General features: G+C 44.6%; 3 protein-coding genes across 3 annotated transcripts in view; 1 reads left to right on the forward strand and 2 right to left on the reverse strand.

Annotated features, from left to right (window-relative positions):
* Window positions 1-5,702, reverse strand: part of PACS1 (phosphofurin acidic cluster sorting protein 1) — an 85,193-nt gene extending 79,491 nt beyond the window's left edge. The window contains exon 1 of the mRNA XM_056527383.1: window positions 5,410-5,702. Within this exon, the coding sequence (XP_056383358.1) occupies window positions 5,410-5,591 (182 nt within the window). The 5' untranslated portion in view covers window positions 5,592-5,702. The remainder of the gene's footprint in view (window positions 1-5,409) is intronic.
* Window positions 1,400-27,815, forward strand: part of LOC130277090 (C-factor-like) — a 123,158-nt gene continuing 96,742 nt past the window's right edge. Inside the window, exon 1 of the mRNA XM_056527396.1 lies at window positions 1,400-1,428. The gene's annotated coding sequence lies outside the window, so the exon portion shown is untranslated. The remainder of the gene's footprint in view (window positions 1,429-27,815) is intronic.
* SF3B2 (splicing factor 3b subunit 2) overlaps window positions 20,325-27,815 on the reverse strand; it is a 40,670-nt gene continuing 33,179 nt past the window's right edge. Inside the window, exons 15-21 of the mRNA XM_056527384.1 lie at window positions 27,557-27,664; window positions 27,356-27,463; window positions 25,510-25,652; window positions 24,129-24,230; window positions 23,933-24,032; window positions 21,811-21,996; window positions 20,325-20,491 (exon numbers count right to left, since the gene is read on the reverse strand). Coding sequence (XP_056383359.1) covers window positions 20,420-20,491; window positions 21,811-21,996; window positions 23,933-24,032; window positions 24,129-24,230; window positions 25,510-25,652; window positions 27,356-27,463; window positions 27,557-27,664 — 819 coding nt within the window. The 3' untranslated portion in view covers window positions 20,325-20,419. The remainder of the gene's footprint in view (window positions 20,492-21,810; window positions 21,997-23,932; window positions 24,033-24,128; window positions 24,231-25,509; window positions 25,653-27,355; window positions 27,464-27,556; window positions 27,665-27,815) is intronic.

Here is a 27,815-nt window from a genome sequence, read left to right on the forward strand (position 1 = left end):
GATATAGGTCTGTCATGGGTCGCACAGGGGTCAAAAATCTTCTCAGGGCGGCAATTTGCCACCCCTGTGAAGGTGCCGCCTGGGTCCAATGGACCTAGCGGGACCCATTGTAGGACCAGCCCTGAATGTTGCAGGCACTGTGCTCCTATCACCTGGCTGAACTGAGGATGGGTCACTGGTGGATGACTGTCATGCCGCCGTTGCAGATCGACAGCGTGTACAGACCTGTAATGTGACTGCTCTAGGGTTTGTGCCCTAGGAAGCACTGGAGCTGGTAGAGCAGGAGTGGTGGAGTTGCTGTGCGTTCAGGCACTTTTATCTGAATGTATTTGTATTCAGATTACAATACACATCTCAGGCAGCTGCACTGTTCATTCCAACTCCTGGGAGACAACAGATCGTGATTGTTATTATCTATTCTAACCCAGTAGCTAAAATAAACAGTGTCCCAAATCTGTACTGCTATCTGCATATTTGCACATACAGATAAAAGTGGCAGCACTGGAGTGTGACAGCTCTGGAGAAGTCCCATTGAAACCTATGGGGCTGCTGATAGGTGGCTGGGGCCAGGATGGACTGCGCATATGTTAGAATGCGTGATCCGGGAACGCAGCCATTCTGCCATAAAATGTAGAAGATAGGACAAGTAGTTAATATTTGCAAAAGGAAGACTCTATGGAAATAACATACAATTAGTGAGTTTATTATTTTACGTCAATTTATTGTGATGGGAATACCCCTTCAACCCCTAGAGCAATGTTTCCCAACCAGAGTGCCTCCAGCTGTTGCAAAACTACAACTCCCAGCATGCCTGGACAGCCTTCGGCTGTCCAGGCATGCTGGGAGTTGTAGTTTTGCAACAGCTGGAGGCTCCCTGGTTGGGAAACACTGCCCTAGAGGACAAAGATAGATAGGCGGTGAGACCGAAATGGTAGGAGATGTCGGCGCTGGATGAAGGAACCAGGAGGAGTATAGCATAAAATCAAGGCAGGTTTATTGGATACAACGTGTTTCGCTGCGCATGCGCAGCTTCATCAGGCATGATGATGATTCATGATGCCTGATGAAGCTGCGCATGCGCAGCGAAGCGCGTTGCATCCAATAAACCTGCCTTGATTTTATGCTGTACTCCTCCTGGATCCTTCATCCAGCGCCGACATCTCCTACCATTACGGTCTAACTGCCTATCTATCGTTCTCAAGGAGGGCTGCGGGTGAGGACACATACACTTTCAGGCGCTTCCCATTGTTGTGTGTGTGCACACAACCAACTCTGGTAAGCGGCGTGGGATAGATCTACTCCCCCTCCCTATGGGCCTGACCTGCTGATCCCGCACATGGAGCGCCTTCTGTTTTCCTTTTAGGTTACTAGAGGACAAAGGGAATACCTATACGCCCTTGCCGCCTGGGACTGAACACACCAGAGCATGTATGTATGTCCTGAAGCGTTAAATGTTTACGAAGCAAGCGAACAAGTCACGCTCACTTTATGGGCTGTGAGTGACAGCTACAATCACTGGGCACACACTGCAAATGACAGGCAGCAACGAACCTTCAGCCGCACGCCAATAACCCTTTAGGCACCATGATCAACACCAGTCACGGCATCTTGAAAGAATTCATGACCGATGTCGGTGGTATTGTGGTGATCATCAAACCCTGCGGGGATCCGATCAGTTAAAATTGCAGAAGCAGATCCCCCTTAACCCTCTGCCTGTCGCTGGGTCATTGCTCCAATGATACAGTCTGGCAGAGCCAGGCTGTAACAGTAGAGCGCTAATCACACTGTACAGTGAATGCAATCTAATGATGATAATAATAGTAATAATATGTAACAGTCCCCAGTGGGTACTTAAAAAAAAAAAAAGTGTAAAATTAATTTTAAAAAAAATATATATTATAAAAAAGCCTCCCTATTTTACAAAAATGTATAAAAAAAAATATATAATAATAATAATAATAATTGAAAAAATAATAAATAAATATATCTTTATCTGGCATGGCCGTGTGTGGAATTGTCCAAACTATTAAATTATAATGTTTATGATCCCACACGTAATAAAAAACCAAAAGCCAGATTTGCTAATTTATGGTCCTTTCAAATACTAGAATGAAAAAAAATCTATCAAAATCTATCAAAAAGTCCCAACAAAACAAAAATGGTGCCGATAAAAACTAAAGATCATGGTGCACAAAAACGAGCCCTCACACAAACCCATACACTGAAAAAACGAGAGTCATAAGGATGATTTTAAAGGGGTTATCCAGGGAAAAACTTTTTTTTATATATCAACTGGCTCCAGAAAGTTAAACAGATTTGTAAATTACTTCTATTAAAAAAATCTTAATCCTTTCAGTACTTATGAGCTGATGAAGTTGAGTTGTTTCTCGGGAACCGCCCAGTTTAGAAGCAAATCACCATAGCAAACCTCTTCTACTCTGTGCAGTTCCCGAGACAGACAGAGATGTCAGCAGAGAGCACTGTTGCCAGACACAAAACAACAATTCAACTTCAGCAGCTGATAATTATTGAAAGGATTAAGATTTTTTAATAGAAATCATTTACAAATCTGTTTAACTTTCTGGAGCCAGTTGATATAAGAAAAAAAAGTTTTATCCTGGAATACCCCTTTAAGCACACCCATTTCCTTACAAAAAGTTATAATTCTACCAAAGTAGTAAAATGGAACAAAACCTATATAAGGCTGGGTTCACACTACGTTTTCTCCCATACGGGAGCGCATACGGCAGGGGGGAGCTAAAAGCTCGCGCTCCCGTATGTCACCGTATGCGCTCCCGTATGTCATTCATTTCAATGAGCCGACCGGAGTGAAACGTTCGGTCCGGTCGGCTCATTTTTGCGCCGTATGCGCTTTTACAACCGGACCTCAAACCGTGGTTGACCACAGTTTTAGGTCCGGTTGTAAAAGCGCATACGGAGCAAAAATGAGCCGACCGGACCGAACGTTTCACTCCGGTCGGCTCATTGAAATGAATGACATACGGGAGCGCATACGGTAACATACGGGAGCGCGAGCTTTTAGCTCCCCCCTGCCGTATGCGCTCCCGTATGGGGAAAAACGTAGTGAACCCACCCTAAATTGGGTGTCGCTGCAATTGTATGGACTCACAGAATATTACACGTTGATTTTACTGAAAAATACACTGCGTAGAAATGCCCCCCCAAGAGTTGCAAAATTGTGGTTACTTTTAATTTATTTATTTACGTTTCAAATTAAAAAGCATACCCATCAGATCCAACAATTTTTTTTGAAGTATATCACTCAGTACCTAATCCAGACCATGTACATCTCATTTTTATGTGTCTAGCACCTTTATTTTTTTTTATTACACTTTTAATTTAGCTCACTAGTCTGAATTCCTCTCAAAGGGAGGGGGCGTGGCCTCACTGTGCAGGTCTCCGCCCCCTCCCTCAGTATGCTGTCTGCTCACATCTCCCCTAGCATTAGCAAAACTACAACTCCCAGCTTGTCCTCGCTGACAGTAGCGGGACACAAGCTGACAGTGGGAGGAGCCCTGCGCTCACAGCTGTCAATCAAGGAAGTGTGTCCATGACATAGGTGATGACGCATGGACACAGCAGGACTAGTATGTGTCCAAGCAGGCAGGAGGGCAGTTGTTTTACTAGCTTTTTCAGTATGAAATACTGAAAATTTTCTAATGAAAGCAATTGCAAAACCTATTGGTTATACATGCTTTACAACATATCAAAAGTTTTTGTATCTGACAGTGCCCATCTAAAGGCCATCTGTGGCCGTAAACAACTTATCCCCTATCCACAGGATAGGGGATATATGTTTGATCGCAGCAGGGGGGGCTCTACCGCGGCTCTACAGTGCAGGAGCCGCAGAATAACATTGCGGCTGACATGCCTCCTCCATGTAGTCCCATAGAACTGTATGGGGAGGGGGCGTACCATCGACCTCTCTAGGTCAACACTACGCACACTAGTGCTCTGACTCAGTGCTAATGCAGGGGCCCCCTTCAGGAGATCGCGGGGGGGTCCCAGCGGTCGGACCTTCTGCGATCAAACACTTATCCCCTATCCTGTGAACCCAATCCCCTATAAGTGTTATAACGCTGCTGATGTCCTTTAAATTGGCCCCAGAAATATTTTATCTTTGTCTCGCTGTAGATTTTGTGGTAAAATGAGTGATGTCATTACAAAGTACAATTGGTGACGCATAAAATAAGCCATCATATGAGTCTGTAGGGGGGAAATTAAAGGAGAACTACGGGATTGAAAATTTTATTCCCTATCCTAAGGATAGGGGATAAGTTTCAGATCGCGGGGGGTCCCCCCATGATCTCCCGTACGGGGCCGCGGCTCTCTGCATAGAGAGCGCGTGTCGACCACCGCACGAGGCGGCGGCTGACACGCGCCCTCCATTTACTGCTATCGGCAAGTAGAGATGAGCGAACTTACAGTAAATTTGATTCGTCGCGAACTTCTCGGCTCGGCAGTTGATGATTTATCCTGCGTAAATTAGTTCAGCCTTCAGGTTCTCCGGTGGGCTGGAAAAGGTGGATACATTCCTAGGAAAGAGTCTCCTAGGATTGTATCCACCTTTTCCAGCCCACCGGAGCACCTGAAAGCTGAACTAATTTACGCAGGAAAAGTCATCAACTGCCGAGCCGAGAAGTTTGTGACGAATCGAATTTACTGTAAGTTCGCTCATCTCTATCGGCAATTTCCGGCTCTCCCATAGCAGTGTATGGAGGGGGCGTGTGGCCGCTGCTTCGTGCGGTGGTCAACACGCCCTCTCTAACCAGAGCCCCGTACGGGAGATCGCAGGGGGGGGGGCCAGGGGTCGAACCCCCCCGCGATCTGAAACTTATCCCCTATCCTTAGGACAGGGGATACATTTTTCAATCCCGTAGTTCTCCTTTACTGTTATGGCTATTAGAAGGTGAGGAGGAAAAAAAAAAAAGTAAAAATAAATAAAAATAAATCGCAGTGACCTTAAGGGGTTAAAATGACACTGCAGCTTTGTAGACCAGGAGTCCTGCTGAGTGTTTTTTGGGTACAGGGTCACATCTTACCCCAGCTGTTTACTGTCTGTACTGAGGCTTCTGTGGGTACAATGTAAATAATATCCCCTGGGGAAAGACTGTTGGTTTCCACCAGTGCTGCACAACAAGTGTTTCCCCAGCTGTGGCAAAACTACAACTCCCAGCATGCCCGGACAGCCTTTGGCTGTCCGGGCATGCTGGGAGTTGTAGTTTTGCAACAGCTGGAGGCACTCTGGTTGGTGGGGGAGTGACATGAACACAGGGCTAAGGGTCGCCATGCCCACCCAGCACCACATGACGCCACTTTCCTCACAACTCCCGCACATTTAGCTGCAGCTGTAAATTATGACATCACGGGTACGTGCTTACGTCATACCTGGGTACGCAGGCCGCGCTGCCTCGGTCTGTCTCCCAGGTCGCATACAAGTTCATGCGGACCGGACCTCCAGCTGTCGGGGTAGTCCCAGTAACTGGCAAATCGCCCCCAAGGGTGGAGCCCCCTGGGGGCGCCATGACCGTGGCCCCCAAGGGCCCCGTTGACACAGAGCGCTCGGACATGGCGCAGAGAGCAGAGCAGACTGCAGGCCGCAGCCAATCAGAGGACGAGAAGGAGACCACGTGACATGCTGAGGCTCGGCCAGGCAAGGACCGACGTCACACGGTCGTGGAGCTGCACCAATCAGCGGTGAGAAGCAATGTTTACGGGCGAGGCTTCCTTCCTTGACGTCATCGCCGGCCTGGCCAATGACCGCCGAGGTGTCAGAGCGTGGCCGCATCACGTCCGCTGTGTGTGAACAGGGCGCAGGAGGGGGTGGGCGGTAACGGGATTAGAATGGAGAAAACATAATTATTGGGTCTGGGCTGTCACTTATTGTAGTGCTACTAATTTGGCGCACAGAGCAAAACATTTAGGGGAGATTTGACCAGTTGCCCATGACAACCAATCAGAATGCTTCTTTCATTTTTAACCCCTTAAGGACCAAGCCCATTTTAACCTTAAAGGGGTACTCCGGCGCTAAGACATCTTATCCCCTATCCAAAGCATAGAGGGGATAAGATGCCTGATCGCGGGGGTCCCGCCGCTGGGGACCCCCGTGATCTTCCACGCTGCGCCCCGTTAGAATCAGCCCCCGGAGCGTGCTCGCTCCGGGTCTGATTACTAGCGATCACAGGGACAGAGCATAGTGACGTCACGGCTCCGCCCCCTCCATAGGCTTGCATTGAGGGGGCGGAGCATGACGTCACACGGGGGCCGTGACGTCACTATGCTCCGTCCCCGTGATCGTCAGTAATCAGACTCGGAGCGAGCACGCTCCGGGGGCTGATTCTAACAGGGTGCGGCGTGGAAGATCACGGGGGTCCCCAGTGGCGGGACCCCCACGATCAGGCATCTTATCCTTTGGATAGGAGATAAGATGTCTTAGCGCCGGAGTACCCCTTTAAGGACCAGGGTAGTTTTATTTTTACGTTTTTGTTTTTTCCTCCTCACCTTCTAAAATCCATAACTCCTTTATATTTCCATCTACAGACCCATATAAGGGCTTGTTTTTTGCGTGACCAATTGTACTTTGTAATGAAACCTCTAATTTTACCATAAAATGTACGGTGAACCCCAAAAAAAAAAATATTTTTTGGGAGGAAATTTTAAAGAAAAGGGTTTCGTTTTCACATTGTACACTTTACAGTAAAAATGACATGTGTTCTTTATTCTGTGGGTCATTACGATTAAAATGATCCCCATGGCTAGATACTTGTATATTTTTGTACCGCTTAAAAAAAATCTAAAACTTTTTGTACAAAATCAGTAATCTAAAATCGCCTATTTTGACCACCTATAATGTATTAATTTTTCCGTATATAGGGCGGTATGAGGACTAATTTTTTGCTTTGTCATCTGTACTTTTTATCGATACCACATTTGCATATTTAAAACTTTTAGATATTTTTTTATAATTTTTTTTTAAATAAAATGTGACAAAAAAAAGCGGAATTTTTGGACTTTTTTTTTTTTTTTACGTTTACGCCATTCACCGTACGGGATAATTAACATTATATTTTGATAGGTCGGACATTTACGCACGCAACGATACCAAATATGTTTATATAAAAAATAATTGACGCTTTTTGGGGGGAAAATGGATGTCGGCCATTACCGGCGGGTCCCCTGCTGCTGCTAGCAGCCGGAACCTGCCGTGTATGATGCGAGCACCATTCCAATGCTCGCGGTCATACACAGGACATAAATGTATGCGCGAAGTCCCGCCAAACCAGGACGTACATTTACGTCCGTGGTCGTTAAGGGGTTAAAATGGCCTTTGAGAAATGAAAGGAGCGATCTGATTGGTTGCTATGGGCAACTGGTCAACATTTCCTCTGCACAGGTTTTCATAAATCTCCCCCTTAGTGTCCATTCACCCTTCTGTCTGCAGCAGGGGCTGCTGAAATCCACTGGGCTGTTAAGGGCAATGCAGTCCACGTGGAATTCCGCCATAAGTATGATCACACTACAGAATCTTCGCTAGTGAAATTCCGCTCGGAAATTCTGTCTGGCAGTGGCCGCCAAAATCCTTTGACAGTAGGACCGCGCGGACCTGTGTAGTCACTATTGACAGCAATGTGGTGCACACATAAGTACATCAAAAGAAGAACGTGCTGGCCCTAGGACCGTTTGGAAATGCGCCCTCTCATAGATGGCAACGCATTTCCATGGGGACATGTCTATTCTTTCTGGAATCTGGAATTTGCTGTGGAAATTCCGCTGAATGCACAGTGCCGCAGAATCCCATTGATATGCTGCTGCGGAATGTCTGTGCGGAATTCAAATATGGACTTTTGCATGGAAATTCCATTGTGTGAACATACCCTAAAAATGAAAATACTGCAGTGTGCACAGTGCAGAAGAATCCCATTAAAGACAATAGGAGGCTGCTGCAGAGAGTTTCTGAATGGAATTTCTGTAGTGTGAATGGGTCCTGAGGCAAGGTTCACACTACAGAATTTGAAAGTGGAATTCCACTCAGATACCGGTGGAGTAGAATCCCATTGCTGGCAATGGGATTCTGCTGCACAGTGCATACTATGGGGTATTCTGCTGCCAAAAGAATAGTCTCGCTCCTTCTATAGGCAATAATGGAAAGGAAGTGCAGAAAATGCGGGGGATCTGACCTCCGAGCGCTACTGTGATCGTGAAATTATGCGAAGATGCCAAAGGTACACAGGAACTTTTTTTATAAATAAAAGTGACAACTGGACAACGCGTTTCGGCGTTTTCTCACGCCTTCCTCAGGTCCATAAAGATAATTTTATGGTGTCCTGTTCGGGTTTTCCTGTGTGCTGGCTGTCAGCACACAGGAAAACCCGAACAGGACACCATAAAATTATCTTTATGGACCTGAGGAAGGCGTGAGAAAACGCCGAAACGCGTTGTCCAGTTATCACTTTTATTTATAATAAAAATAAGTTCCTGTGTACCTTTGGCATCTTAGCATAATTTCACGATCACAGTAGCGCTCAGAGGTCAGATCCCCCGCATTTTCTGCACTTCCTTTCCATTATTGTCTTTTCTGTACCTCGTTTGGGGCAACGGACAAGGGGGCACCGAGCAGCAAGCTAAAGCATCCCACCACAGCTCAGCTCCCAGAGGTCAGTCAGTACCATCACATAGGTTTTGTGGTGGGCATCTCTCCTTCTCTTCCTTATTTTTCATGAAGAAATCAACCTACTACGCCAGAGAGCGCCGGAGCTGAATGCAGCCAAATAGGCCGTTCTATGTAGTATGGTTATAAGTGCTAGGCTGTTCATCTCCCATTAACCTCTATGGGAGTTATCTAAACTAAGTTAAATGGCCCATTCAGCTGTTATGAGCTCCTGACCACCTCTGGCGGCTGCAATCAGGCTGGGGAACCCCTCTAATTCGAGATAACAGGGATCCTAGCAGTGGGACCCACATATTTCAGAAAATAGTGGCATATCCTGTGGATATCTGATAAATGACCAGATTGAGATGCCCCTTTAACCGCTAGGTGACAAATGCCTTTCTTATGTGGCATGGCCACTTGGTGCACCATGTTACACATGTAGGTCATGCATAGTGTTGCTCGCGAATATTCGCAATGCGAACTTTATTCGCGAATATCGCATATTCGCGAATTCGCGAATATAGCACTATATATTCGTAATTACGAATATTCTTTTTCTTTTCACAGTACACATCACAGTGATCACCCCTCTCTGCTTCCAGCTTGTGTGGTGTAAAAAAGGCTGTAATACTACTGTGTGAGACTGGCGTATGAATTTTCGCATATGCTAATTTTTGCATATGCGAATTTTCGTTTATGCTAATGTTTGCATATGTGAAAATAAAACGCAAATAATACGAATATGCGAATTTAGCAAATATATGACGAATATTCATCCATATATTCGCAAAATATCGCGAATTCGAATATGGCCTATGCCGCTCAACACTAGTCATGCAGTGTAGGGTCGCAGCTCTCATAGACGGTGAGTGATGACTGCTACCAACCAACATCACCGATGTTTGTGACAGGAGCGCAGCTGATCGGTTTCCATGGCAGCTGGGGGCTTCTGAAGGTCTCCATGATGGCCACTCGCCGATCTGCTACTAGCGGTGTCATCATTTACACTGAGCAATGCATTACTCAATATAAGCAATTTAATGAAATAGAACGAATGCTACTACGGCACTACCATTACGTAGATGAAGAGCTGGTCCACAGACTAGAGTAATATTTGCAATTCAATCACGGTGGTGCTCTGGTGTTATAGACTGGTTAACAATCATACAAGCTCCGTTTCGCACTTCACAAAGTGCTTCTTCCGGCCATTGGCCGGAAGAAGCACTTTGTGAAGTGCGAAACGGAGCTTGTTGCCTTTTGTACCCCACCCCGCTCCTTCCCTCTCCCCATGTTTATAGGTGAGTATTTTTGAATGCAATAAAGCAAGAAGACGAATACGGTGAGTGACCGGTTTTTCTTTTCTTCGTATGATTGATAAGCAATTTAATAATTCCTTATTAAAAGGTGTAATCCGGTGAAAAAACAACTTATCCCCTATCCACAGAATAGGGAATAAGTGTCCGATTGCGGCCGGTCCAACCGCTGGGACCACCAACACAACAAAAAATGCATTTCTTACAATTTTTTTACACTATTTTTTAGTCCCCATAAGGGACAATTACATGGAATCCACTGCATACACTGCTGTCATAGCACAGCATTGATCAGTATTTTAAGGTCTCCATTACTACAGGCTGCCTGCAGTGTTGGAGCACTGATCTGACTAGGTAAGGTAAGGGACCTCGGCTCAGCTGATCAGGAACCCATCTTTTAGCTGACAATTGATTTTCCTTACTTAAGATGCTACAATCGATTTCAAAGGGCACTGTCACCAAATTTATTTATTTTTGATATGTTGTAGTACTTATGTACTACAACATATCTCTAATATAAATCCATTATTTTTTTTTTCATTAAAATAGTTTATTTTAATTTTGAAAACCGGCCACTAGGGGTCTCCCTCCTAGTGGCCGGCTGCAGGCTGGCGTGACGTCACGCTTGAATTCGGACCGATGCCGGCTGGGCAATCGGTCCTAATTCATTCAGCCTGCGTTTGCTCCCTGCCTGTCAATCAGACAGGCGGGAGCGAGCATTGGCTCCCTGGCCTCACACGCGGGCCCGTCTTCCAGCGTATACGCGCCGCTGCTGCTGCTCTGCACTCAGGTATGGCTTTTGTGGGGGAGGGAGCTGGGTTCGGGGTAGCGCGTGGCCCTAACAAAACTATTGTTTTCAACAGGGGGGATGAGCGAGGTTCGGGGTAGCGCCGCGGTCATAGCCCTAACAAAGTTTTTGTTTTCAACACAGGGTGCCTCCAGTTGTTTCACCACTTCAATTCCCAGCATGCCCTGACAGCCAATAGATTTCAGGGCAAGCTGGGAATTGTAGTGGTAAAACCCCCCCCAGCAGGCATCAGTGACGTTGCGCCTGCTGGGGAAGTCTGCCTGGTAAGTGAGCACACTACCAGGCAGACAAAAAGCCATTTTTCAGGTAGTAAAAAAAAATGTAAGGCAGGGAGGGGGTTAGGGAAAGATGGGCAATAGGCAGGGACAGAAAAAATAAATAAAAAAAAGGATGGTGTGAGCTACTCTTTAAATCACTGCATCTAAAGGGTTAACGGACAGAATTCAGGTGTTGTGATCAGGAAATTCTGATTAGGAAGTTCCTCACAAAAATTGAGCATCAATTCCGCTCAAAACTGATTGGGGGAGATTTATCAAGACCTGCGCAGAGGAAAAGTTGCCCAGTTGCCCATCGCAACCAATCAGATCGCTTCTTTCATTTTTCAGATGCCTTGTTAAAAATGAAAGAGGCAATCTGATTGGCTGCTATGGGCAACTTTTCCTCTGCACAGGTTTTGATAAATCTCACTCATTTTGTCGGGAACTAAAAGGTCCCATTGACTTCAATAGGATTTTACCCGCAGACTTTGCCAGAAGAATAAATACAATGGCCCACATTTATCATTGTCTTTAGACTGTTCTTTGTGTCTAGAAAGGGGCAAAAAAAAGGAGCAAGCAGGGTTTTTGCGCCTTTTGGTTTATACATTTCTGCTGATTTTGAGTTGCATTCCACTGATTTTGGCAATACACATGATATGGATGGGTTTTATCAACTGCGCCTTTTTGTGAAAAGGAGCAAAAACGGCGCAAAGCCAATGAAAAGTCTCAAACTACACCAGCCCAGACAGGGTGTAGCTTTTTGGTGTATGTGAAGAGAGAAATTTCAGAAAGTGTTTACCTGCGCAAAATGTATCAAATGCTCTGTGACCATTTAATAAATTTGGTGCTCCTACACATTACCAGCACACAAAAAAAGGTGTAAAAAATGCTTCACTTACACCTACAATGATAAATGCTTCACTTACACCTACAATGATAAATGCTTCACTTACACCTACAATGATAAATGTGGGCCAATGCCCCATAGGAAATTCAGTCGCAGGAAGCACCACAGAAAGACCAATGAAATCATTGAAACGTTTATTTAAAGCGGAATTGGTGCAGAATTGTGTGTATATTCCATAGTGTAAACATACCCTTATAATAGTGAAGCTTAAAGGAAAACTGTCAACTTGCTCCCCCCCCCCCCCCGCACTATCCAGCAGTACTGGCTGGTAGTGCGGGGGACGCTGATCAGTTTGATGCCTACTGTGCCCGGATCCGCCCAGTCAAAATCTTCGTTTTTCCGTGTATGCTAATTAAGTGCTAACTGACACAGGCGGGGTAACTGGCATTCTGACATCAGCAGCTGCCGGCCGCAGCGCCGCCCAGCTCATCAATATTCCTCCCCTCCCTCCGCATTACAGAGTGGGGAGAAGAGGGAGAGGCAGAGGGAAGGGAGGAATATTGATGAGCTGGGCGACGCTGCGGCCGCTGACGTCAGAGTGCCAGTTACCCCGCCTGTACCAGTTAGCACTTAATTAACATATATACAGGCGGATACGGGCACAGTAGGCAAACTGATCAGCGTCCCCAGCACTGATCAGTCAGTACCCCTGGTTAGTGCGGGGGGAGCAAGCTGACAGTTTTCCTTTAAGTGCATCCTTTCAGATAAAACTAGTTTCTTGCTGGCTTTTAGAGAAGACCGGCATTGGCTTAAGGCATGCTGGGAGTTGTAGTTTTTCAATATCACCTTGATCGGGAAACATTGCTTTAGCCCAATACACAACTGTGCTACATAACATTGGGGACATTTATCAAGCATTTTACACATTTTTATTTTCTCTCTCTGACTTTTTAGACATATTTATCGAACATTTGCACAATTTGTCATCATTAATGCAACTTTTTTTAAAGTGGCAAACTTTGTGCAGATCCACTCACTAGGTGGTATACAAACAAAAACCAAAAACACCATATGAAAAATTAGCAAAAATGAAGTGCAAGCTCAAAAAAAAAGGGGTGAAAATGTTGCAGCGTGGCTTTTTTTTTTTTTTTTACTAGACTCTGCTCTATGAAATAGCACTGAGGTCTGCAGTAATCCAAAAATGTGGCATTGAGGGTAATGTCTTGGCAGAAGAAGAAAGTGCTCAGTGAAATAGTCCCCCTAGTGGAGGGGAAAACAAGGGGAGATGGAGATGAAACTCAGGCACTGACCGTGCCAAGCTTCCTAATCCCAGTACCCCCTGTGGAAGGGAAATTCCCAAGAGCGCCATCTACTGTAGGAGCAAGGAAATGCCGCCCTACGGTAACGTATCAAAGCACTGGGTGAACGTAGCGAAAACACACAGAGGCACGGAAGAGCCATGCTGTGTCCCTAGAGGGATTTGAATTCTGGACACTGGAGCTGGGAGATACAAAGACATAACTACGAGTGCAAGTAAGAAGCACACGTAGCAACCTAAAGCGTTGGGAGGAAACACCCCATTGGGGCGAAACTTTGGACCCTGCGAAAAAAGGGTGAGGGGGGCAGATGATGTGGCCATGGTGTCATCCTGGCTGATGAATAAGGCAACAGAGCAGGCGCCTGAGCCACCCCGTACAGGAACCCAGGAATCCTGGTCAGCCCGACTGAGCTGCTGGGAAGCTTTTACTTTCATTTTAGATGCGGCGATCAATTTGAGCGCCACGTCTAAACGGTTAAAGGAGAAATCCAGTGGTGAAAAACTTATCCCCTATCCTAAGGAAAGGGGATAAGTTTCAGATTGCAGGGGTCCGACCGCTGGGGCCCCGACAGCCCTCGGGAAACGGGCGTGTTGACCACCGCATGAAGCGGCAGCTGACACGCCCCCCTCAATACAGCTCTATGGCAGAGCCAGAGTGCTGCCTTCGGCAATATCCGGCTCTGCCATAGAGTTGTATTGAGGGGGCGTGTCAACGGCCACTTCGTGCAGCGGTTAACATGTGCTATCTGGCCAGCGAGCCGGGGCCCCGTACAGGAGATAGCAGGGGGCCCCAGCGGTCGGACCCCCCGCAATCTGAAACTTATCCCCTATCCTAAGGATAGGGGATAAGTTTCAGATTGCGGGGGGTCCGACCGCTGGGGCCCCCTGCTATCTCCTGTACGTTTTTCACCACTGGACTACCCCTTTAAAAGCGCGCGGCACAACGATCGGTGCCGCACGCTATTAGCCCAGGGTCCCGGCTGTCATTAGCCACCAGGACCGACCCGGTAGGATGGTGTGACACGGTGTGACCCCGCGTTTTATACCAGGACTGGGCGCAGGGTGCACAGGTACGTTCTGCGTCATTAAGAGGTTAAAAAAAAACTACTTGTCCAGAGCACATTTCCCTCCATCTCTTGCACAGACTTTGGACTCCTGCTGGCCTGGCAGAATTCCAAAATCAGGAAATGCAGTCTGGAGCGCTGAGGGTTGTGTGTGCAACCACTGAACTGTTCTTGGCTGTGTGTAGCAGAGTGAGGGAGGAAGTTCTCCCCTGTATGGCTTCAGATGATGTCACGCCTGCTGGGGAACGCCCCTTTCCAGTCTGTGAATCTGACAGACTGAGAAGAAAATACAGAGCAAATTGTAAAAATGAAGGCAGGGGGTGGTTTATCATGATGGGGGCAGTGAACTGGGAGGATTATGAAACATAACAAAATCATGAGAGGTACTCTTTAACCCCTTAAGGCCCAAGACCATTTTCACCTTAAGGACCAGAGCGTTTTTTGGACATCTGACCATTGTCATTTTAAGCATTAATAACTCTGGGATGCTTTTACTTTTCAGTCTGATGCCAATTGAAAATTTAGCATTTTTCTTACTTTGAAACTCTGCTCGTAAGGAAAATAGACATCCCAAATAAATGATATGTTGATTCACATATACAATATGTCTACTTTATGTTTGCATCATAAAGTTAACATGTTTTTACTTTTATAAGACATCAGAGGGCTTTTCAAAATTGGAATTTTTCAGGGACCAGTTCAGTTTTGAAGTGGATTTGAAGGGCCTTCAAATTAGAAATACCCCATAAATGACCCCATTATAGAAACTGCACCCCTCGAAGTATTCAAAATGACATTCAGAATATTTTTTTTTTTTAACTCTTTAGGTGTTTCACAGAAATAGCAGCAAAGTGAAGGAGAAAATTCAAAATCTTCATTTTTTACACTCGCATGTTCTTGAAGACCCAGTTTTTGAATTTTTACAAGGGGTAATAGGAGAAAAAGCCCCCCCAAAATTTGTAACCCAATTTCTCTTGAGTAAAGCAATACCTCATATGTGTATGTGAAGTGTTCGGCGGGTGCAGTAGAGGGCTCAGAAGGGAAGGAGCGACAATGGGATTTTGGAAAGTGAATTTTGCTGACATGTTTTTTTGGCGGGCATGTCGCATTTAGGAAACCCCTATGGTGCGCAATTTTTTCCTTAAAAATGGGCTTCTATTTTGGAAACTACACCCCGCAAGGAACATAACAAGGGGTACAGTGAGCCTTAAACACTCCACAGGTGTTTGACGACTTTTTGTTAAAAGTCGGATGTGTAAATAAAAAAAAAAGTTTTCATTAAAATGTTTTTTCCCCCCATATAGGGGTAATAGAAGAAATGGGGGCTTTATACACACATGTGGCCTTCAATTCTGGACAAATTTTCTCTCCAAAAGCTCAATGGCGCTCCTTCTCTTCTGAGCATTGTAATTCGCCTGCAGAGCACTTTACATCCACATATGGGGTATGTTCTTACTCAGAAGAAATGGAGTTACAAACTTTGGGGAGATTGTTTTGCTATTTTCCCTTGTGAACATGAAAAATTTAGGGCAACACCAGCATTTTAGTGAAAAAAAATTTCTTCATTTTTCCCATCCAACTTTAACAAAAATTTGTCAAACACCTGTGGGGTGTTAAGGCTCACTATACCCCTTGTTACATTCAGTGAGGGGTGTAGTTTCCAAAATGGATAATGCAAATCACCAATTTAGGCCTGTATTGTACATAGTGCGCTCTCACTCCTGAGCCTTGTTGTGCGTCCACAGAGCATTTTACGCCCACACATGGGGTATTTCCGTACTCAGGAGAAATTGAGATACAAATTTTGGGGGTCTTTTTTTTCCTTTTAACTAATAAAAAGTATGGGGCAACACTAACAGGCTGGTGTAGACCCACACTTTTCCTTTCCATAGGGGTAAAAGGAGAAAAAGCCCCCCCAAAATTTGTAGTGCAATTGCTCCCAAGTACAGAAATACCCCATATGTGGCCCTAAACTGTTTCCTTGAAATACGACAGGGCTCTGAAGTGAGAGAGCGCCATGTGCATTTCAGGACTAAATTAGGGATTGCATAGGGGTGGACATAGGGGTATTCTACACCAGTGATTCCCAAACAGGGTGCCTCCAGCTGTTGCTAAACTCCCAGCATGCCTGGACAGTCAGTGGCTGTCCGGAAATGCTGGGAGTTGTTGTGTTGCAACAGCTGGAGGCTCCGTTTTGGAAACAATGCCGTACGATAAGTTTTTTAATTTTTCTTGGGGGGGGGGGAGACAGTATAAGGGGGTATAAATGTAGTGTTTTACCCTTTATTTTGTGTTAGTGTAGTGTTTTTACACATTCACACTGGTGGAGGGTCACGGTGAGTTTCCCGCTAGGAGCGGCGGAAAATTTGCCACAGCTCAAACTTGAAGCAGGAAACTCACTGTAAACCCGCCAGTGTGAATGTACCCTGTACATCTCCAGCTATTGCAAAACTACAACTCCCAGCATGTACTGACAGACCGTGCATGCTGGGAGTTGTACTTTTGCAACAGCTGGAGGCACACTGGTTGGAAAACCTTCAGTTTGGAAAATACCGAGTTAGGCAACAGAACCTAACTGAAGGTTTTCCAACCATTGTGCCTCCAGCCTGCAAAACTACAACTCGCCGAAAGGCATGCTGGGAGATGTATTTAGGCAACAGCTGTAGGTATGCAACTACAATTCCCAGCATGCAGATAGCTGTTTGGGCATGCTGGGAGCTGCAGTTTTGGAAGATCTGAAGGGCCACAGTTTAGAGACCACTGCACAGTGATCTCCAAACTGTGGCCCTCCAGATGTTGCAAAACTACAAATCCCAGCATGCCCAGACAGCAAACAGCTGTCTGGGCATGCTGGTAGTTGTAGTTTTGCAACATCTGGAGGGCTACAGTTTAGAGACCACTGTATAGTGGTCTCAAACTGTAGTCTTCACCAGGGAGCCAGCCGCATGTCATCACTGCCTGCTGCCGCTGATCGCCGCCGCCAATGGTAAGTGACCTCCGGCAACGGTCACCGAAAGTTCCCCTGCTCTGCTCGGACTACAGTGGGTGGGCAGAGCGGGGGAACCGAACTTTAACCCCCACCTGCTATTGGTCGGTTGCTTCTGACCGACCAATAGCAGGGATAGGAGGGGAGGCACCCCTGCCACCTAACTCCGATCCCCCTTATTTTCCGGGTCACCAGAGACCCGGAATTGCCGATGTGAATTCCCCGGCAATTGCCGACATTGGCACGGGATTGCCTGCTGAATGATTTCGGCAGGCATCCTGGTCCAGTCCCTGCCCGGCACGGGGCAGGGACGGTAATTCCCACGGGCATCCAGGTACGCCCTTGGTCCTTAACTACCAGTGAGCAAGGGTGTACCCATAAGGGGTTAAATTGCTATTTTCTGACCCCTTTTTACTTTTCCACCTATGGCACTATTTTGGGCCTCAAATTTTGTACCGTGATCTGTAGTTTTTATTGGTAGACTTTTTGATCGTTTTTTTTATGAGAGAGGGGGGAAAAAAAGCACTTCTAGTGTTAGATTTTTAATTTTTTTTTATTAATGCCATTCATCATGCAATTTTTTTTCTATTAGTCTCAACAATTCCACACAGGGTGATACCAAATAGGTTTATTCAGATTTATTTATTATTTTTTAAAGCTTGGTATGGATGGGTTAAATTTGTTTGTGAAATCTTAGGGTGCTTTCACACTACGATTGTAGTGTACGGTTGCTGGATCCGGTTGGGAGGGGCGAAAACCGTCTGCTCCCGTATCCCAGCCCGAATACGGTTTTCTGACCGGACCTAGAACCGTGGTATACCACGGTTTTAGGTCCGGTCAGAAAACTGTATACGGGGCAAAAATGAGACAACCAGAGTCAGCGTTTGACTCCAGTCGGCTCATTGAAATGAATGGGGTTCGGGCCGGATCCAGCTGGGATACGGGAGCGGCCGGTTTTCGCCCCTCCCAACCGGATCCAGCAACCGTACACTACAATCGTAGTGGGAAAGCACCCTTAATTGGATTTAATCTATTAATTATATTTTATTAGTCCCCCTTGGGGACTTGTGTGAGCTTTCATATAGATGGCTCATACAGATCAATGCAGGACACATGTCCTGCATTAATCTGTCACTTCTGCACTCTATATGATTTCTGGCAGGTTAGTTAAAGGGGAACTCAGGTGGAAACAAATGTTTTCAAAGTTAAAACAGATTTGCAAATTACTTTAATTTAAAAATCTTAATCCTTCCAGTACTTATCAGCTGCTTTACACTAGAGAAAATCGTGAACTTCTTTCTAGTCTGACAACAGTGCTCTCTGCCGACACCTCTGTCCGTGTCAGGAACTGTCCAGATTAGAAACATATCCCCGTAGAAAATCTCTCCTACTCTGGACAGTTCCTGACATGGACAGAGGTGTCAGCAGAGAGCACTGCGGTCAGACTGGAAAGAACTTCAGAAATTTCTCTGTAGTATACAGCAGCTGATAAGTACTGGGAGGGTTAAGATTTTTAAATAGAAGTAATTTACAAATCTGTTTAACTTGCTAGCACCAGTCGATTTGAAAACATTTTTTCCCACCAGAGTACCCCTTTAACCCCTTAATGATACAGGATTTTTCTGTTTCTTGCACTTTCGTTTTTTCCTCATCACCTTCTAAAAATCATAATTTTAGTTTTGCACATACAGACCCATATTAGGGCTTTTTTTTTGCGCCACCAATTGTACTTTATAATGACATGAATCATTTCTCCACAAAATTTACGGCAAAACCAGAAAAAAATATTTGTGGGGCAAAATTGGAAAAAAAATCCCGCCATTTTGTAACTTTTGGGGGCTTCCGATTCTACGCAGTGCACTTTTCGGTAAAAATGACACCATATATTTATTCTGTAGGTCCATACAGTTACAAGGTTACCTAATTTATATAGATGCACCAAAATTAGTATGTGTAAAATAGTCATATTCTGACCCCTATAATTTTCCATATTCGGGGCAGTATGAGGGCTAATTTTTTGCTCCGTGATCTGAACTTTTTATCGGCACCATTTTTGTTTTGATGGGACTTTTTGATTGCTTTTTATACTTTATTTTTTTTTAGAGTATACAAAGTGACCAGAAATATGCAATTTTGGACTTTGGAATTTTTTTTTTATGTGTACGCCATTGACCATGCAGTTTAACATTATATTTTTATAGTTTGGACATTTACGCACGCGGCTATACCACATATGTTTTTATTATGTTTACATATTTTTTATATGGAATTTGGGAAAAGGGGGGTGATTCAAACTTTGAATATGGAAGGATTTTTTTTTTTTTACACTTTTAGTCCTGGTTCAGCCAGGTTCTATCAATCACAGAGCCAGGACAGTCGCAGCAGGAGAGGTAAGCCTTCCGGCTACCACCACAGTGTGGGGGGGGAGCACGATCGACCCCACTGAACCACCAGGGGCGGTTGTAATGTCCCTTTAGACGCCGCTGTCAACTAGAGATGAGCGAACTTACAGTAAATTCGATTCGTCACAAACTTCTCGGCTCGGCAGTTTATGACTTATCCTGCATAAATTAGTTCAGCTTTCAGGTGCTCCGGTGGGCTGGAAAAGATGGATACTGTCCTAGGAAAGACTCTCCTAGGACTATATCCACCTTTTCCAGCCCACGGGAGCACCGGAAAGCTGAACTAATTTATGCAGGATAAATCATCAACTGCTGAGCCGAGAAGTTCGTGACGAATCAAATTTACTGTAAGTTCGCTCATCTCTACTGTCAACTTTGCCAGCGGCGATCTAAAGGGTTAATAGCCGGACGAATGTTGGCTATTAATGCCGGCCCCCAGCTACAGGAATCAGCTGGGGGGCCGGCCGGTATAGCGCGGGCTCGAGTCAGGAGCCCGCGCAATACACCGCTTGCCGTGCCAGGACGAGCCAGCACATCATTAGACGGCAATAGGTTAATGCCTTAATCAAAATTGTAGTTATGAATAAAACCTTCCAAATATTTCCGATCATGTTTTGCTCCATACGAACACGTCTTTATCTATGAACCAGAAGCAAAATAAGACAATTTCACAGATTTTATTACAAAGAAATGAATGTGATTCACAAGGGATGAAAACAAAGGGAAAAACAAAAAAACAAATATGATGTGCGCTCAGAACTTGAACTCTTTGTATTTTTTGCCTCCTGAACGGGAGTCTTGCGGCTGTCCCTTTCTCTTCTTTTGCTGTAGGGAAAAAAAAAAAAAAGTATTAATACCTTAATACCATACAAAATAGTAAGATGGACAAAGAAAAATCCAACAATTCCAACCATAATCACATATGACAGGGACACCACCAATAACAGATCAAAACATCCCTGGATTATAAAAGGTCAAGCCATAATATTTAGGTAGCTTGTCAGTGTGTTAAGGGAAGGGCTTTATTTTTTTATTTCACTTTATAAAATTAACTTCCTTTTTTTCAAAATTTTTTGCATGTCCTTCAAAAAAGGTCAGAATATTATATACAGTGGTCCCTCAACATACGATGGTAATCCGTTCCAAATGGACCATCATTTGTTGAAACCGTCGTATGTTGAGGGATCCGTGCAATGTAAAGTATAGGACAGTGATCTACAACCTGCGGACCTCCAGATGTTACAAAACTACAACACCCAGCATGCCCGGACAGTCAACGGCTGTCCGGGCATGCTGGGAGTTGTAGTTTTGCAACATCTGGAGGTCCGCAGGTTGAAGACCCCTGGTATTGGAGGTTATACTCACGTGTCCCCGCCGCTCCAGACCATCACCGCTCATCACCGTTGCCCTGGATGTCGCCGTCCATCGCTGTCGCCGTGTCCCCGGGGTGTCCCCGACGCTCCGGCAAAGCCTCTGCTTCCCCGGCATCCTTGCTCTCAGTCGCCGCCATCACAACGCTCCTATTGGATGACGGGACGGCGTGCGCAGCGACGTGATGACGACAATGAAGAGCGCCGACGATGCAGGGGATCCCAAAGAGGACGTGCCGGAGCCCCGAGGACAGGTAAGTGATAGTCACCGGAGCACACGGGGCACCGTAAACTGCTATCCGGTGGCAGCTGAAGCAGTCTGATAGCCGTTTTTGCGATGGCCCCAACATACAAAAGCATCGTATGCTGATGCTGCCTTCAACATGCGATGGCCTCTGAGAGGCCATCGCATGTCGAAATGATCGTATGTCGGGGCCATCATAGGTTGGGGGGTCACTGTATATATTTTTTATTTAACATAAGCACAGAGGAAGACAGCCCTGACCAGTGACAGCTATCAGGTCTAGTTCTACCCTGTAGCATGGTAATGTACCCAGTCACGTGGGGATCACATGATTGCTGTGAACAATAGCAGCAGTGGCAGCTCCACTGCCTCCATAACACTTATATAAGTGCTGTGTACATAGCGAATAGGAAGGCATAGCAGTCTTGAGGTTGCAGGATTGTCTGACAGCCTTATAATCTCTGGTGTGGACACTACAACTCACTCCCAGCATGCCTGGGCAGCCTTCGTACACTATGTCTTGTACATACCTTTTGTTTAGCTGCATGTTCGGCCACCATATCACTGAAGTCCTCTTTCTGTACTTGTTCTTGAGCTTCCCGCACTCTCTCCTCATACTTTTGTGTCATAGCTGATGGATCTAACTCAAGTTCTTCAGGTGCAAGAGCCACCTCCACACCTTGGGGCTCTGTCGGGGCACCCCTACGGGACAAGGCCTGTAAAGAGTGGACAATAAAAAGACAGGTTATCAGTGAAGTCCCGAGGTAGAAGAACACTGGCTGCTTGGTGTAAGGACTAATGGTCAGCTAGATGGCAAACCTAACATTTCTTCTCACAATATTTCTATGTTCTACACAAATCTATATACTCTCTTAACTCCACTGCACTCTACTTATCTTGACAAAATTCACATAAAATAACATGTAATTTAACCCCTTATGGACCATTTTCACCTTAAGGACTCAGCAAATGTTCGTTTTTGCATTTTTTTTTAGTTTTTTCCTCCTACCCTTCTAAAAATCATAATGCTTTAAATTTTGCACCTACAGACCCAAAAAAGGGCTTGTTTTTTGTGTCACCAATTGTACTTTGTAATGACCTCACTTATTTTATAATATAACCTGTGGCGAAACAAAAAATATATAATTATTTGTGGGGTGAAATAAAAAATAAAAAACGCCATTTTGTCATTTTGGGGGCTCCAGTTTCTACGCAGTGCACTTTTCAGTAAAAATTACACCTTATTTTTATTCTGTGGGTCCATACGGTTACAAGGATACCCAATTTATATAGGTTTTCTTTTATTTTAATACTTTAACTACATGCAACAAAATTAGTATGTTTAAAATTGGCATCTTCTGACCCCTATAACTTTATTTTTCTGTGTATTGGGCGGTATGAAGGCTCAATTTTGTAGTTTTTATAGGTACCATTTTTGTTTAGATGGAACTTTTTGATCGATTTTTATGGTATATGAAGTAAACAAAAATGCACAATTTTGGACTTTGGTATTTTTTTTTTACCTGTACGCCATCGACCGTGCGGTTTAGCTAACCTTATATTTTAATAGGTCGGAAATTTATGCATCCGGCAGTACCACATATTTTTATTCTTTATTACATTATTATATTTAAAAAATGGCAAAAGGGGGGTGGTTTAAACTTTTAATAGGGAAGGGGGTTAATGAACTTTTATTACATTTCTTTTCCCCCCTTTTTTTAGCCCCCATAGGGGGCTAAAACATGCAATCTTCTGATTGCATACACTGATCAATGCTATGCCATTGTATAGCATTGAACAGTGTAACCGACGCTCTGCTGCTCTAGCTTGTTGCACAGGCATGCAGCAGATCGCCGACCGGATGACAGAGAGGCAGGTGAGGATCCTCCCATCGCCCGGTAAGCTGATTTTGATTTTGTCGGGATAGTCCCGATCAGCTCCACTGAGCTGACTGAATTCTTTTACTTTCGCTTTAGATGCCGCGATCAACTTTGATCGCGGCGTCTAAAGGATTAATGCCGAGCAGCGGCCCGATCGGCCGTGCCCGGCATTAGCCGTGGTTTCTGGATGCCTGTAGCAACTGGGACCCACTGGGTTTAACCAGTTCTCAGACGGTAAGAACGGTTTAAATCAGTTAAACTGGACCAGGGCATACAGGTACCCCCGAGTCCTTAAGGATCGGGCATGCAGGGTGTACGCATACGCCCTGCATCCCCAAGAGGTTTAAGGGGTTAGCCAACCTTTATAAAAATAAAAAAAAAATAAAAAAAAGGAAACAAAAAGGATGGCCAATTCTCAGGATAGCCCATATTAGATCAGGAAGCTATTTGATCAGGCTTCTTTAAAACAGCTGCTGGGATGTCTGGAGTGTAACCCCCATTAATTTACCCTGAGGATAGACCACCAATTAATAAGTCTGGATAACCCTTTAAAGTGCAGAATTGGAACAGTTGCTTTAAACAACCAATGAGATTCTAGCTCTTTTTTTGTTTGTTTTTCAGATCCTTATATCATGTCATGGCCAATGTTGATAAATGTCCCCATTGTTGTTTTGATCATCATCAAACTTTGATTAATAGATACTTCAAGGTCTCATATTTTACTTGCATTTAGGTCAGTTTATTATAAACTGTTACTCTGACCCATACTCACTGTTGAAATCTCATATATGTGCGTGGATCCCATTATAGCTCCACCAACGGTAGCTGTCCTCTTCTCTGGAAGAACAGTGAAGAGCAATGGTGTCTCCGTGCTGGTGAAACAGAAAACAATGATTAATTCCCCAAAACAGGCAGAGAATTTGCACATTAATATAAATCAATACACAATCTAGATTAGCTCTTTTTACCCATCCATGGCCTCCTCATTTTTCTTCTTTCGCAATTCAATAAGTTCTGGAGTCTCCATACCAGCAGGAACTGAAGAAAACCCTCCAGGGGTAATAAGTCCACTGCAGAAGAGCATCAAAAGATCACATTAGGAAGTTAATAGGCACTTACAAAATAGAAAAGCTACACAAGCACATGCCCGTACTGTTAGTAGGTGGCTATAAGGCACATTGAGGAACTGGCATCAACAGTATTTGGACATTTGATGAAAAAAGAAGGTAGCAGTGTGATAAGACATTTCACCTGTAGCTGTTTTCACTTTTTTTTAGGTTGTTTACACTACGGAATGTCTGCACGGAGAATTTCATGCAGACATTCTGGAGACTTCGGGCACCGGAATAATATGCCGGCAATAGGACCGCACACAAATGTCTCATAGACTGCTATGCATTCCGTGCAGAAAGAATGAACAGGTTCATTCTTTCTGCAGACACAGAAATTGAGATTTCCATGTCAGAAACATCAGGTACAGCAGGATCCGGTAGAATTCAATGGGACTCTGCTGCTCAGGAATCTCTGTGCAGAATTCAGAAATTCCGACATGTGAACATAGCTTTATTATACTCCTTTAATCCTTTTATTATAAGTCTTATACCACATTCATTGATTTTAATGGGTGTATACTAGGGATTGACCGATTATCGGTTTGGCCGATATTCACCACCGCCGCCACCATCGCTGCCCCACTGCCTCCCCCATCCCCGGTTTTATAATTACGTGTTCGCTCTACTTCTGGCTCCTGCAACGTCCTGTGCGCTGCGTAATGATGATCGACGTCCTCAACGTGACGTCACCGTCAGTGCGCACAGTGACAGCGCAGGACGCCACCGGAGCCAGAAGTAGGTCGGACCCCGGGAACAGGTAATTATAAAACCGGGGATGGGGGAGGCAATGGGGCAGCGGCGGTGGTGGTTGGACTAGGGAGGACCCCAGGACAGGCAGGGGGAGAGAAGCGGGTGGCGGCGGCTGTCTCTGGCCCCGCAAAAGCCGCTGCAGTTCATTGATTTAATGCGCCCGCTGCCGGGGCCGGGTGGGGGGAAATAGCCGATAACTTATACCGGAATATTGGTTTAAGTTATCGGCTATCGGCCTGAAAGGTCAGAGATTATCGGTATCGGCCCTTAAAAAAATCAATATCGGTTGATCCCTAGTGTATACAAATATATATTACATGCACCAAATTCTCTTATGTGCAAAATCTTTTAGGGAAATCAAACTTGGTCAGTAGAATATGGAACACTCACACAGTCTCTTATGAAATGTGTATGTCACATAGCCAAAATATATCCAATGATGTACAAATAATTACATTCTGTACCTGTATGGGATCTTATAGCTTACCTGTCAGCAGGTGTAATGAATCCAGTCTCATCTGGTTTATCTTCATCACTTTCTTCCTCCTCTTCTTCTGAGGAGGATTCATCATCTGACAGTTCTAGCTCTCCCCACGGGGTTCTGTCTATATCTTCTTCATCATTCTTACTCTATCAATCATACAAAAAATCTATTTGTTTGTGTACATATACGGTAGAAGAGAACAAGAAAATGGCAGGCACATTAAATGTTGGTAAAACATTAACCTTTCTAAATTTTATTTCCTTTTTATACAAATCATTGTTTATATGTACAGTGGTCCCTCAAGTTACAATATTAATTGGTTCCAGGACGACCATTGTATGTTGAAACCATTGTATGTTGAGACCATAACTCTATGGAAACCTGGTAATTGGTTCTGAAGCCACCAAAATGTCATCCAAAAATAGGAAAAAGTAGATATAGCAAATCCTTATATATAAAAGTAAGAAAGATCTGCTGGGAGCTGTAATCACTGTCTATGTAGAGGACAGGAGCTTCTTCAGGGTCCTGTACAGTACACGCCATGTCCCAAAAAAGTAACATGGAGCCGCCCTCACCGGGTGTCCAAAGGAGCAGGCAACCCCGGCACAGGTAAAGAGTACAGAACATGTAATGTCTCCCTGTACTTTAGGAGGCGCTACCATGCAGGAATTCAGTGCATGCACTTCAGTAATACAGGGGTTTTACAAGTGAATGTCCATTCTGATTGGTCAGTTCTTCCAGCCATTGACACATTTTGCAGATCTGGACTGTCCGTAGCATTGTCGAGTTTGGTTTCAAGTTACAATGGTCCAGAAAAGACCATTTTATGTTGAAACTATTGTATGTTGAGGCCATTGTAAGCTGAGGGATCACTGTATAAAAAAATTAAATAAATAAATAAAAAAAATATATAAAAAGACTAGGGGTTTCCATACCATCCAGAATATAATCCGGTTCGGCTGCAGCATCATCTTTGTCCAAGCTGAAGCACAGGCATGGACAAAGTCCAGTGAGTGAAGGCTGGACTAGCACTTCTCTGTGCTCACTCCTGTTCTATCAGACTGCAGCATGAAAAGGGGGAGGGGGTTACAGAGCAGTCTGCAGTGATTGGATGAAGAGACCCAGGACAGCAGACTCAGGGAGGAAGCTGAGTCATGTAGAGTGAGGACATGCCCCCTCCAGAGCACAGAATGACAAATCAAGTGAGGAACAGATAGAAGGTATTTGTGAAAGAAATATAGGTGCTAAACACAAACTATGGCCCTCATTTACTATTCTAAACCCGACCTCTTTTGTAGGGTTTTTTTGTCGCATCTTTGTCTGCGCCATGTCGCAGACATCGTGTGCCAGTCTGCGACACGATGCAACATTTTTTCCCCGACGGACCCGATGTGGATTCTCCCAAACCCGAAAAAGGGGCGTAACCCGACATTTCTGAGCTTTCTCACGTATTTATTAAGGTTTCCAACCCGAATTTGTTGTATTGTTGTGGATTTTTTCCCGACAGCTCAGAGGAGTTGGAAACCAAAACCAACAAAACCCACGTGCGACAAACAGGATGCGACATAATAATAAATACCAGGGGGAAAAAGCAATCGGGTAAGAAAGCAACATAGACTTACAACCAGATTTTCTAAGTAAATGAGGGCCTATATGTACATCATCAGGATTAGGTACTGTTTTCTTTTGTGTGATATGACAGGTCCTCTTTAAGGGTGTATTCACAAATAGCATCCTGCGCATAATTGATGCACAGAATTTGAAGCTGCAGGATTCAATGTAAACTATATGACTGAAAATAGCTTTAAATCTGTATGTGTAAACAGACCTAAGAGTATCACTGAATTACCTGAAAATCTGACGCGTTTGTCCCGAATACATCGCCATAAAGAGGTTTTCCCATTTCATCTACAGGGGGCTTACCCCATCCACCCGCGTGGTATCCAAACGAACAGCCCTTAAAGAAAAGAAAAACAAATTTGAGTTAAAATCTAGAAATACTAAAAAAAAGTAAAAAAAAATAAAATATTACATAGTATATCTATCTTACCTCAGGAATGGGAGAATTCAGTCCTGGAATTTTGAGATTGGGATATGAAGGAGGAGGACCATATCTTTGCATTGCAATAAGCCAAGGTGGGGGCACTTTATGGGAATTCTAGGATAGAAAAATACAATTGTGAAAAAAAAATAAAAAAAGACCTAATTTAAGCATTCCTTTACACAAAATATGTAAAATAGTGATGACAAGTGCAATATCTGTGAAATATGCAGAACATCTATGTATCTCATACAAAGCTAATGTGCTC

Source organism: Hyla sarda, chromosome 6, assembly GCF_029499605.1.
Source record: "Hyla sarda isolate aHylSar1 chromosome 6, aHylSar1.hap1, whole genome shotgun sequence".
Classification (NCBI taxonomy): domain Eukaryota; kingdom Metazoa; phylum Chordata; class Amphibia; order Anura; family Hylidae; genus Hyla; species Hyla sarda.